General features: G+C 42.8%; 1 protein-coding gene across 6 annotated transcripts in view; it reads left to right on the top strand.

Moving 5' to 3' along the window:
* Positions 1-405: 405 nt before the first annotated feature.
* Positions 406-13840, top strand: part of hsd3b7 (hydroxy-delta-5-steroid dehydrogenase, 3 beta- and steroid delta-isomerase) — a 34636-nt gene continuing 21201 nt past the window's right edge. The window contains exons 1-3 of one of the 6 annotated variants that reach the window (XM_053514246.1): positions 446-528; positions 7175-7263; positions 9277-9546. In XM_053514246.1, coding sequence (XP_053370221.1) covers positions 9366-9546 — 181 coding nt within the window. In that variant the 5' untranslated portion in view covers positions 446-528; positions 7175-7263; positions 9277-9365. Of the gene's footprint in view, positions 529-7174; positions 7264-9234; positions 9547-13840 lie in introns of those variants that run through there. The other 5 variants (XM_053514249.1, XM_053514247.1, XM_053514248.1 and 2 more) reach the window with 5 other exon arrangements.

Below are 13840 nucleotides of genomic sequence, written 5' to 3' on the forward strand. Positions count from 1 at the left end.
AGCTTGTCAATCAAATAAGCCCCGCCCCTTGTTCATGGTGATGTCGTGAGACGTGACTTTAGTCTTACATTCATTTATTATTTCTGTTAAAACTTAGAGAAAAGGTTGTGTTTGTGTTAAAACCCTTTAAAAATCTTACATGGTTTCAGTTCAAACACAAACCAGTGAAGAAGCTGATCGAGTTCCTGAACATTCGAGGAAAATTTCCATTAAGCTGTGAACATCAGAGCATCTGCTGTGCAAAAAGAGGAAAGTATAATAGAAAGAAAGAAAGAAAGAAAGAAAGAAAACTGCAAACAACAATTTTCAAAAGCACACAACGAGACTGAGATCTGACTTTAACCCTCTCAGTGTTACAGCACACCCTTCAGTCTACAACTTCCTGTGGGTGCGTGCGTGTGTGTGTGCGTGTGCGTGCGTGTGTGTGTGTGTAGGATTAAGAGCGAAAGAAAGTGTGAGAAAGAGCATGAAAAGAAATATGGAGGAAGCAGAAGATTTCGGTAGAAGTTGAGCAGCGTGTCGTCTGAGGTGAGACTGTAAATCCTTCAGTACGTGTGTATTAGTGAGGTTACGGTGTAGGGTTTATCGCCGTGTTGTGTTTAATGAAGCTGTGAGTGTGTGTGTGTGTGTGTGAGAGAGAGAGAGAGAGAGAGGCGTGACGGAGGTGTGAGCTGCACACACTGTAAGAAGTTGAAGAACAGCTGAAGACAGACGTGTGTATTTTTAGATCTCTGCATTTCAGCGTAACGGCGACTCAACTCCGTCTCTGTATGTCTCTGAATGTCTCCTTGTCCACACACGACCTGCTCACTAGGGTCGACTCTGTCCTCTGAACTGTGTAACTCTCTCTCTTTACCTCCCACTGTCTGTCTGTCTGTCTGTCTGTCTGTCTGACTATTCCTTTATTTTTCCTGACCTTCATATAAGAAATCTTCTTACTCTACAGTCTAACTAACATTCGGACACTTTCATGGAAATCATTTCCAGGCAGCTAAGTTTAGTCATGTGTCTCAGCGTGACAGTGAGGATACACTCCGTGATTTGCATCATGTTACATTTCTCAGCAGATTTGTGCAACAGAGCGATATTGCATCAGCACACAACAGCACGCTGCTACCATATCCAGTGACCTTCACCCAATTAATTATTCACTAAATCCTTTAAACCTGTTCAGGATCCCCAGGAGCCCTAGAGCCTGTCCCGGGAACCTCAGGACACAAGCAGTGGTACACCCTGATGTGGTGCCAACCGACCACAAACATTCACACACCCAATCCCACATAATAGGCACATCACATAATATTTGGGAAAGTTACTCAGCCTACAGTGCATGTTTTTGGACCGTGAGAATAAACCAGAGCACCTGGAGGAGACCCAATAGACACAGGGAGAAAACACACCTTGACTAGAGGCAAGATTCAAACTACCCTGAGAACTGCAACACACATGTGCTAATTACTGAACCACAATTCATTCTGTGCATTTTGTATAGTACAGGACTAGCATAAAGTCTTTGCCTGATTTTCCACCTGTGACAGAAACCAAAACACGTTCTGTTGCAAATGTGATTATTTGGTCACAGCATGCATCAATCTAGCACTGATTTCAACTGTACATTGTCAGAAAAGGACTTTATGCTCACCTTATACACATAATACAAATCTATTTAAAATGCTTGGCTAAATAAATAGGTTTTTAGCCTGGACTTAAACACTGAGACTGTGTCTGAGTCCCGAACATTAATTTGAAGACTATTTCATAACTTTGGGGCTTTGTAAGAAAAAGCTCCGCCCCCAGCTGTAAGTTTCTAGCTTCACTATACCAATAAGCAGCCTGCACCTTTTGATCGAAGTAGGCGTAGCGGATCGTAAGACACTAGCAGTTCACTAAGATACTGCGGCACGAGACCATTTAATGCTTTATATGTCAGTAGTAGTATTTTAAAATCAGTGCGAAATGTCCCAATGCAGTGTGTATAAGATAGGGGTGATGTGCTCGTATCTTCTGGTTCTAGTGAGGACTCTCGCTGCTGCATTCTGGACTAACTGGAGTTTGTTTATGCACCCAGTTGAACAACCAGACAGTAAGGCTTTACAATAGTCCAACCTAGAGGTGATAAAAGCATGAACTAGTTTGTCTGCATCATTTAGCGACGATATATTTCTTATCTTGGCAATATTTTTGAGGTGAAAGAATGCTATCCTGGTAAAATTATCTACATGAGCTTCAAATGAAAGGCTGGAATCTATAATCACACTGAGGCCTTTTACTGTTGCACTTGATGGAACAGAAAGGCCATCTAAAGTTACAGTGTGATCAAAAAGTGTGTGGTCCTAGTACAAGTACTTCTGTCTTATCAGGATTAAGCAGAAGGAAGTTATCTGGCTTTGCTGAAACTGATAACTGTGTCATTGGCATAACAGTGGAAACTAATGATTATGAAATCTGTTGCCCAGAGGAAGCATGTAAAGTGAAAAGAGCAGTGGTCCTAAAACCGAACCCTGTGGAACACCAAACTTCACTTGAGAACATGCAGAATGGTCACCAGTTAAATCTATAATCTAAAAACGATCAGTTAAATAGAATCTAAACCAGGAGAGGGCTGTACCCTTAATTCCTACTACATTTTTTAATCTGTGAAAAATTAGAATATTAATCTTTATTATTTATAGTCATTGTCAATGTTTAGTTTCAATTTTCGTTGACTTGTTAGTTTATTTTCACCAGTTAACGTTTTGTACATTACCCATCGCAAACACATCGCACACACACACACACACACACACACACTCCTCACTTAAACAGCCATTTTTTTGTCTGCTGGAAAAAGAAGAGTAGAAGAAAAACATGTATGTGTGTGTGTATGTGTGCGTGTGTGTGTGTGTGCAATCATGATAGGACTCTCTGTTTCTGACAGGGACAGGATAGGGACAGTTTGTTCCGTGCATTCCAAAGTGCTTTTTTCTGCTCATTGCAGGTGTACCGTGTAATTGTTAGGGTCACTCTGTCTCTCCTGTCAGCTCACACCAGTCTGATCTCTCTGATCTGATCTCTATAATCTCATCTCTTTAATCTGATAAGGGTGTTTTAGGCTGCAAGCTGTTTTTTTTTCGCACCATCCTGAGTAACCTCTAGCAACTGCAGTGTGTGAAAATCCCTGCAGGATTCTCGACAGTGGACCAACACCCGTGCCACAGGCAAAGTCACTGAGATCAGACTCGTTCTTCGTTTGAGGTTCGATTTGAGACGTAACTGAAGCTCTTCACCTTTATTCGAAGGTAGAAAGTTAAGTCTTTATGTGTCACATATACAGTACGTTACTGCACCGGGATATTCTTTCTTCGTATATCCCAGCGTATGGTCAAAGCGCAGGGTCAGCCACTATACAGCGCCCCCTGGATCAGCCGGGGGTTAAGGGCCAACAGCGGCCACCTGGCAGAGCTGGGGCTCGAACCGCCGACATTCCGATCAGTAGCTCAGAATCTTAACACAGCGGGCCAACACTGACCCTGAAACAAGTCTATGTAATGTAATGTAATGTAATATAATATAATATAATATAAATCAGTTTCTTCACATTCTCATGTTCTGAATTATTTTTGTTGACGCCATCACTAGTGATTTATGTTTCTCGTATATAATGATACGTCCATGTCAAGTATCCTGACATGATATTTTCACCGTAGCACTGACCCTTCATTCGTCTGTCCTCTTTGTGACCTTCAGTACAGACGGAGCTCAGACATAACGAAACGATATTTTCTCCACAGTCTAGAAATAAATAAACACCTCTTTACTTCTGTCTGTTATTTGTGATCAGTACAGAATTAACTGGAAAGGAGAAAAAACACAAAACCGCACGACAGTTTATTCTCCAATACTTTTCTGTGTGTGTGTGTGTGTGTGTGCATGTACTGGACATTTGTGTTTTAAAAAGAAAAACATTAAAATTCATAATAAAAGGTATAACAATGCCAATGGCAATTATTTTACAAAAATAAAATAATAATAGGCATTACATAGAAATTCATTCTTGTTGTCAGAGTCGTTGTCAGAGTTGCGCTTCTTGAATCTTGAATCCAGGACGAGCGTCTGACTCTCACCTGCGCCCCCTGCAGGTCCTTTCAGAAAGAGCTTCTAGTTCATGATGCATAAACTGTGGCCTTGTTTTTGGCCTTGAGTTTAGAACCAGTCTTGCATAAAAGAAGAAACACACACACACACACACACACACAAGCTCAGTACTTTGACCGCAAACTGAAGTTGCTGTGTTTTATTGAGACGTTTTATCTGGATGCCACGTGAGTTTGAAGTCAGTGTTTATGTGTGTGTGTGTGTGTGTGTGTGTGTATATATATGTGTGTTGTGTCTGGTTTGTAACTCCAATTCTGCATTTAAAGCTAACATTTAACCGAATCAATATGCGAAGTGAGGCAGAAACTCGTTCAAAGTAACGTCATGTGTTTTCTGTTCAACAGAGAAAACTTCTGCCTCGTCTGAGTTCGCTCGGTCTGTAAATGATGTATTAATGTGTGTATAAATTAGTTCACAAAAAGCATGTGTGGGTTACTTTCATCTGTTAAAAGAGAGAGAGAGAGAGAGAGGGGAGAGAGAGGGGAGTGAAGAGGCCCAGATCAGGTGTAAAGGCTTTCGCAGCTTGTGGCTCGAGTCACTGATAAACAGTAAGCCAGGTGTGTTGGGGAAGAGGTTATTGCGGTGCACACACACACACACACACACACACACTATCTCTAAATAAATGATTAGATCATTATATAAGTAACCAGTTTCAGATTTATTTTTGTTAGTTTCTTGGCTCCAGATGTCCAGAACACGACGCTCTTGTGCACTTCTGTACATTTCATGCCCTCATTAAAAAAAAACAATAGTTACACCTTAAAAATGCAACCGGTTGATCGACTGCCAGCAGTTGAGTCCTTACGAATGAGTTGAACTGGATGTCACAAGTGTGAACAGCGACGTCTACACACACACATGCTCCAGAAATAGCCTTAACACACGCTTCAGGCAGGAAGGCAGCGATTGATGAAAAACAGATAATAATGAATGAGAATGAGAATGTTGACCAGACAGACGGATGAAGCCGTGGCCTGAGGGTCTGGACTATGAGCACACGTGAAGAAAAATCAGACATCAGACGTTGTTGTGACCTTGACCCTGTTTAAAATCTAATCAGTTCATCTGCAGGTTACAAGTCATCGCTCCATATTGGTCTTGAGATACCATGTTGTGGAGGTTCTCAATTCAGTTCAATTTAATTCCATTTTATTTGTATGGTGCTTTTAATAATTGTCATTGTTGCAAGGCAGCTTCACACAATCAAAAGAAATTATTGAAGTTTGTACGGAATGTGAGTGAGTGTGAATCAGAATGATCAGATCGTCCCTGATGAACGAGATGGTAATAGGAAGAAACCCTGAGAGGAACCAGACTCAACAGGGAACCCATCCTCATCTGGGTGATAACGGATAGCAGGGATTGATCTGCACTCATACTGTGTGTTAGGAGGCTGGAAGTTCAGTATAACAGGAGATGTGGAGAAGTTCATATGGAGTCCAGTTGGTTATTGGAGGCTCAGGTAGAGTGTAGGAAACTCCAGTCCTGAACTATCGAGTGACTGCAGTCACGAGTCCTCAGAGAACAGCTGTCTGTATCAGAGCAGAGGACAGGACCGTCTTCATGGTAAAGTGAAACCGTCCCCAGTCACCACACGAATCCCAGACAGACCACATCCATGTGACGAGATCTCCAACCAGAAGAGGGACACCAGGGCAAGTCAGACAGGTCCAGAGGACAGAGGGGGTCTGGATTACTGACAGCTCAGGAGAGACAGGTGTAGTGAGACAGAGAGAGAGAGAAGAGGAGAGCAGAAGAGTAGGACAGGCAGGCCTGCTGTCGTGTGTGGTGCAGGAGGAACGTTTCTGAAGTAACAGTTACATTTAGCACGTGGCAGAATCTCTTATCCAAAGTGACTTACAAAAGTGCTTTAAGGTTTCCATCACTGTATAGATCCTTACACTTGTTACCAGGTTACTAACTAAGCGCCATCAGTTAAGCACAATTGGGAGGAAACAGAAAAGAGTCTGGATGAATGTCTTCCTCGATCCTTGAGAGATGGTGGGACGAGGCGAGTGGCTATCTTTGTAGGCGAGTCAGGGTTTTGCATTTGATGCAGCAGCTACAGGAAGCCAGTGCAGGGAGCGGAGGAGTGGTGTGATGTGGGAGAACTTGGGAAGGTTGAAGACAAGATGTGCAGCTGCATTCTGGATTAGTTGCAGAGGACGAATAGTGGACAGAGACAGACCTGCCAGGAGTAAGTTGCAGTAGTCCAGTCTTGAAATAACAAGGGACTGAACAAGCACCTGAGTCGCCTGTGTAGAAAGAAATGGGTGGAGTCTTCTGATGTTGTAAAGAAGAAATCGACAAGAGTGCGTAAGGTTAGTGATGTGTGGGGAGAATGACAGATGAGTGTCCAGAGCTATCCCAAGATTGTGGGCAGTGAGTAAAAGAGTGATCTGATTGTTGACCTGGGAGATTATAAGGTCCTGACCTGGGAATGAATCGCCAGGGATGAACAGCAGTTCGGTTTTCCACAAGCTCGTCTCTGCATGAAGTTTATAAATTATTCGAAAACCGCTTTAACCACACAGGAGTCTCGACTTAGATTTCACTTCGGGCTGCAGACGAGGAGGTACCGGAACAGGTCTGAACACGGCGCTTCAATGTCAGCCTGATGTTGGAGCCAAGGTCAGGTGTGGTCAGTTCGAGCAGATCGACTTCTGCAGGAGGAACTACAGAGGAACCGCGACTCAATGTGACAGACACTGTGTCTGATTCAGCTTCATATCAGCTGCTGATGCTTTTTCTGGATTAGATGTCAGATGGTGGTGATTGGGAGTGTGTGCACATGAGCCTGGCATGTACAGTATGAGGGGCTAAATGTGCCAAAAATACATACAACACCTGTTAGAAGGAACTGAGTGAATCATAATGCTATAATGAGATTAATCAAATCTGCTTCTGTTATTCAGAAAGTTTAGAATAAAAAATCATAATCATTTTATAAGTTTACATGCAGAGGCTAAAGGTGTAGAGGAACTGAAGAAGGTTCTGTGTGTGTGTGTGTGTGTGTGTGTGTGTCCTTTATCACTAGCCTGGCACCAGTCAGAGCTGCTCAGCCAAAAGCCCATGGAGACAGACGAGTGAGAACAAAGCCGGGCCGAGCGGAAGGAGGGAGCAAGTGTGAGTGGAAATTATTCAGGGTGCTGAATCAGTGAACAATAATCCACACAGACCTCACAGAATAGACCCATGTTAATAGTGACGTCAGAGCCACCGTTAACAAAAAGGTCACTCTTTTCACCATCGTCTGCACAGGTTCGGTCTGATTAATGATTTCTAATAATAGCGCTTTGATGTGATTAAAGTGAGTGAAAGAAAGCAGGACTGCATTCGGAGAGGATAACAGGCCAGGAGGCAGATCTGTAGCATAAACAGTGTTTCAACAGATACTGAGAGAAAAATAAATGCAGTGGAACCTTGGATTACAGGCATAATTCGTTCTGGAAGCAGGCTTGTATTCCAAAACACTCGTAAACCAAAGGGAATTTTCCCTTTGTGTGTGTGGCACAGTATTTAATGACGCGCGCGCACATTTGTGATCATGTGACGCTCGGCGTCAAAACAAGAAGCGCACACGTGATACATGATACTCGGTACTCGTAAACCAAGACAAGGCTCGTTTTTCAAGTTAAATTTTATTAAAAATCGTTGCTCGTCTTGCGGAACACTCACAAACTGTGGTACTTGCAATCTGAGGTTTCACTGTAAAGTGTCAGGATGGGATGAGAGACAGACAGAACCGCGTCACTATCTGTTATCACCCACATGAGGATGGGTTCCCTGTTCAGTCTGGTTCCTCTCAAGGTTTCTTCCTATTACCATCTCAGGGAGTTTTTCCCTCAGCATCTGATCATTATAATTCATACACATTCTCCAACATTTTATACAAACTAAACCATAATTTTCTTTTGATTGTGTAAAGCTGCTTTTGAGACGATGGCCCTTATTAAAAGTGCTGTACAAGTAAAACTGAATTGAGCCAAGTGAGTTCCAAAAAAAAAAGGGAAGAAGTCAGGACAGAGTGGTTTTATAGTGACAAGATGAAACAGACTGTGTGTGTTTTTGTGTCTGATATTAACTTCAGCACAGAGAGAGAGAGAGAGAGAGAGAGAAAGAGATGCTGCTGCTGAGGGAATAAGTGCAGCTACTAGAACCGCAGTGAGAACAGGAACTCACTCACATTACAGATAAGAAGGAAAATGAGTCGGTTTCAAATAAATCTAAAAATGTCACTGGTGTGTAACTGCAGTGTAAGAGGAATAAAACACTGATGTATCACCCAAGAGTGTACTGCAGCACACACACACACACACACACACACACGTGTCTGTCTCTCTCTCTGTTCCTACTTCTGTCTCTCTCTCTGTCTCTGTCCCTCTCTGTCTCTCTCTCTCTCTGTCTCTCTCTCTCTCTCTCACAGTATTTGTCCTCCTTTACATAAAATTATAAAAAGTATAAACAGTATATGTTTTTATTATTTAACATCAATTTAAATTTTTACATAATTTATTAATTTTTTACCTCAATAAGTTACAGGACGATAACAGGAGGGGATATTAAATAATAGTAAATATTAAAAGAAAACAAGTAGAGACGATAGAAAAAACAGAATTGTATAAAAAATATAATAATTAAATCTATTTAAATTAAAGTAGACATTTAAATTTAATATTTTAGACATAAAAGAAAAAAAAGCAGATATACACCTCTCTCCCTCTCTCTCTCTGTCTCTCTCTCCCTCTCTCTCTCTCTCTCTCTCTCTGTCTCTTTCTGTGTCTCTCCCCCACCCCCCCCTCTCTCTGTGTCTCTCTTCAGTCTGACACTTGGTGTAAAGTCTCTGTTTTATGGTAATCATTTAAATCACGTTGTTTTTTTGCCGAATTCTCTGTCTCTCTCTCACACACACACACACCCTCAGTCCGAGTTACAATTCATTAAGTTACTGCTCTTTCTTCTCCTGAACAGTGTGTGTGTGTGTGTTTATATACGTGTGTGTGTGTGTGTGTTTGGTGCGTATAATCGGGAGGGGTGTGTGTGTGTGAAAGCTCCTCCCTCCCCTCCTGTATTATCTGCTCAGCACGAGCAGTGAGCAGTGTGTGTGTGTGTGTGTGTGTGCGCGTGTTCTCTCTCCAGCAGCACTCAGACAGACTGCGCGCGCTCAGAGGATCACAGACTCGTCCTCGCGCTCCGAGGTTTAAACTCAGCCGCAGCTGCAGAACGACATGAGCAGGTCCGAGGGGGGGTGTGAGGGGGGGTCCGGGGGGGCCGTGTACCTGCTGACGGGGGGCTGCGGGTTCCTGGGGCAGCACCTGCTGAGGGTCCTACTGGAGAGAGAGGAGGGGGTGAAGGAGATCCGGCTCTTCGACAAACACACAGACCCTCACCTGCGGGACAGCAGCACAGGTGAGACCACGCCCCCTTATTACTCTCATTACTACAGCACATTATTATTATTATTATTATTATTATTATTATTATTATTATTATACCAGGAAGACCAGGACAGGAGTACTTGTCCTGGTTGTTGTCTTCTGTCTCCTGGGACAGGGTCCCGTGTCCTGAGGTGTCGGGACTCCAAAGGTACCCTCTAGTACCTACCAGGGACAATCTGATCATACTGATTCATACACACTTTCTCACATTTCATACACATTTCCATAATTTTCTTTTGATTGAAAAAACTAAATTAAATTAAATTAAACAGAGTTGAATACTGTAGAACCCTCTGTCATTAAAGTGGACAACCGGATCAGAACTCATCTGTTTCTACTGAGAGCGGCTTTAACTCTGTGCTTCAGCTCTCAGGTGTGTGTGTGTGTGTGTGTGTGTGTGTGTGTGATGGCGCTCAGGTCAGGGTTGTAACCTGAGCACACCTGGAGCTGTAGGGACCCCCGGAGCTGTAGGGACCCCCGGAGCTGTAGGGACCCCCGGGGCTGTAGGGACCCCCGGAGCTGTAGGGACCCCCGGAGCTGTAGGGACCCCCGGGGCAGGAGATTAAAGGCTCTCAGTGTTTTTGTGTTTAACTCGTGTGTTGTGACGGAGTCGTGCCGAGGCTGATTTAACTCTCTCTGATGTTCCGCTCTGTTTATTTTTACAACTTCACATCAGTGCGTCATGTTAGAACGAGACTTTTGCCAAACAAAGTTGTGACTTTATAATTTTTAATTTTTCTCATTTACATGTAAAATAAACAATCAGTTTAACCCCCATGAGCTACAACAGAATTACTAACAGGACTGCTGTTTTCTGATAAACTCAGACAAGTTCGATAAAAAAATCTAATTGTCTTTTAGAAATAGAGATAAAAGAATTATGCCAAGCTTTTAATTGATTAAAATAAATCAGAATTAAAGTCAAATCTATTGTAATTAATTCACTGTTACAAACTGACGGCATTCATTATGAAGGAGTCGGAAATCTGCTGTCAGATCAGGATGAAAAATATTGTGTGGGATTTGTTTTTGTTCAGTTTATTCCTGATTTAGAAAATAAGGAGGAAAAACACACACACACACACCCACACACACACAGAATATATATACTGTATTTATGTTCTTAAAATAAAGTTCATACTCAGACTGAGAGACTCTTAGAACTGAATCCATCAGATTAGAGGAACAGAATCCAAGCCGTCGCACTGAAACTTTAAACTGATCAAAAGAATCAACGATCAGATCAAATTGACCAGAAAATATTAAATATTAAATTATTATAACTAAACTGATAAGGGCTGTACAGGGGCGTAGTGGGAGCACCGTCACCTCACACCTTCAGCACTGGAGTATGAATCTCTCATCCTGTGTGTGTGTGTATATGTGTGTGTGTGTGTGTGTTTGTGTGTGTGTGTGTGTATATGTGTGTGTGTGTGTATATGTGTGTGTGTGTTTTGGTGGGTGTTTCCTCCCACAGTCCACTGACTTGCACAATAAGCTGATTGGTGTTGCCCATTTTGTGTGTGTGTGTGTGTGTGTGTGTGTGTGTGTGTGTGGCCCCTCTAACGTGTTGACACTCCACCCAGGGTGTACCCTGTCTTGTCTCACCCTTTCTGGGCTCGGCTCCAGACCTCCAGTGATCGTACAGGATCGTCGGTACTGAAATCAATCGCACGATTGAAATCATCTGAGAGCGCCGGTTCGAGGCGTGACGTCCTGTTAGAGAATCAGGAAGTGATTTAGATCTTTACAGCTGATGGTTGTTTCTCATAATTGTTTAAATGACCGTAAGAGCCCCGCGGCAGTCGAGAGAAAAATAATACAGTTCTCTTTCTGCTGAAACGAGGAACTATACTCACACTTTTCATACATTTCGTCATTTTACTGTTTATTATACTCAGTATGGGCGGCACAGTGGTTAGTGGTTAGCACCGTCGCCTGGCACCTTCAGGTCTTGGGTACGATTCCTGCGTGGGGTTTGTGTGTGTGGAGTTTATGGAGCATGTTCTCCCCCTGCTTGTTGGGTGAAGGCCATGCAGACTAGGCTAGTGGTGTCTCCAAATTGCCCATAGATGGTCCTCTGGGGAAGGAAATGGCAAACTCATGGACATGGACAGCTTGTAGGACGGCCTGGAGTGCTACGGTCATCATGTCAGCTCACACACACACACACACACACACACCACACATTTCTTAAACAATAACGTTATGAAATCTTGATCTAATTTTCCCATCAAAGACAAAATACAGGTTAGTGTTATTTAGATATAAATTCAACAGTAAAACCTTCTATATATACAGTATCTATATAAAATGTACTGTATATAGGGGTGAGGGCTCGCTCCGTGGTTAGGGCTTTGCGTTAATGATCACAACCAGGTGGGGCATCTGTAAGTCCAGTGGTGAATAAATGACTGCACGTATTTATCATGGCAGTTTAATCAAAAATAATGACATCCGACACCGAAACCTCCTGTGAACAACAACTCGTAGAATCTGCTGCTGATCCAGACGAATCCGAACACGAGTCACAACGCTTCAGGTGGAACCGACTCAGGGATGAGAACACTTCAAACTGACTCCATCGAATCAGAATCACCAGAATCAGTTAGAACTGAATCCTCTGATCCGGGTAAAGACGTCTGATTCCACACTTTAGTTCGACTTCTTTCATTTCTGATTCAGAATTAAACTCTGCTGTTTCAGAGCAATCCCAATCAGAGAGAAACAATCTGCTGTAACGACTCCAGACTTTGGTACGAATCACTCAGTGCAAAGAGGATCTGAATATAGAATCCAGGTTTTACAGTGTGAATGAGCAGCTGATTCACTTCTGATTTATAAGACTCGTTCACCCAGTCTGTCTAATCTGGATTTTATATTTAAGACAAATTATTGAAGTAACAGTCGAACCTCTCGCACCTCTTTCCTTCCCACTGATTTCCTGTTTGTTGTAGGAGGAACGCATTTCTCCACTTTCCGTGTGAACGTAAACGAGACTCGGATTCCTCTCAGTCTTTTTCTTTTGGCTTAGCGTTTGAAAACACACCCATGAGCAAAACCTCAAGTGCACACGGTTTCAGTTAATCTCCAGGCCACAGCCGAGAGCCGAGGAACCAACTCGCCCACAGGAGAACCCGAAAAGAACCGAATTCTAAACTACAACAGATCCAGAGTCGCGTCTAACAGCGACAACACACACACACACACACACACACCGAGATCACCGAGGCTCTTCTCTTCTCCATTTAATGTTCTGTGTGTGTGTGTGTGTGTGTTTAGGGTGTTCCCCTGTCAGAGTAAGAACCCTTAACAATCCAGAGAATCTAAAGCTCCTGGCAGGTTCTCAGTGTGAGGAGGAAGACCAGCAGGCGCACTGTAGAAATGAGAGTTCTGAGCTCCCTAAACAAGGTTTCCTTTACAGAAACGGTTCTTTTCTAAAACCTTTTTCCGGAGGCGACGAACGATTAAAGAAACTTTTGAAGCACATTTTCCCCCAAATAGATCTTTTCCTCTGCGCCTGTGAGCTCCTGATTGTGACAGAGGGTTATTGTAAAACATAGATAGAAATAATAGATAAAAATAAATGTTTATATTGTTTCAAAATAAAAACCTCGCAGCATCACGGACACGGCGCGTCATCGCTAACAGTGATTATCTGGTGTCTGTCCTGCCCCCTAGTGGACAGAGGAAAATGTCAATATCTGTTTCGCTCTTGTTGTCATATTTTTTTATTTGTAACTTATTCTGTCTCTCTCTCTCTCTCTCTCACACACACACACACCATTTCACTTTAATGTCAGAACAACTTATTAATGAAATCAAATAATTTCACATGATTGTGTTTGTGTGTTAAGATCAAAGGCTGCCTGTTCTTGACACAACAATATCAAGTAACTTCATTGCAATTTATTTCTACTTTAATGTGTATTTTTTTCCTTCATACTGAGAAAAGCTAGCAGTCCATAACTCTATATAGGGGAAAAATATACATATATTTACAGAAAAGTGTGTAAAGAGAAGTGTAATGAGGAGTGTATCACACACAGGTCACGGCTAAATTAAATCCATACGCGCATTCACGAAGAGCTCGACATGATGCGCTGCTGAATCTCCACACACGAAACCTTTACATCACGCGGAGCTCAGAAACGTTTCAGAACCAGAATCGCTGCTAAGCTAACGCGAGCCATGTGCGCGAGCCAGGTGTAATAAACAGCACAGAGCGCGGGGACCAGACACTCAGCAGAGGGCGCTAGTCACGA

Source organism: Clarias gariepinus, chromosome 16 (assembly GCF_024256425.1).
Source record: "Clarias gariepinus isolate MV-2021 ecotype Netherlands chromosome 16, CGAR_prim_01v2, whole genome shotgun sequence".
Lineage (NCBI taxonomy): Eukaryota > Metazoa > Chordata > Actinopteri > Siluriformes > Clariidae > Clarias > Clarias gariepinus.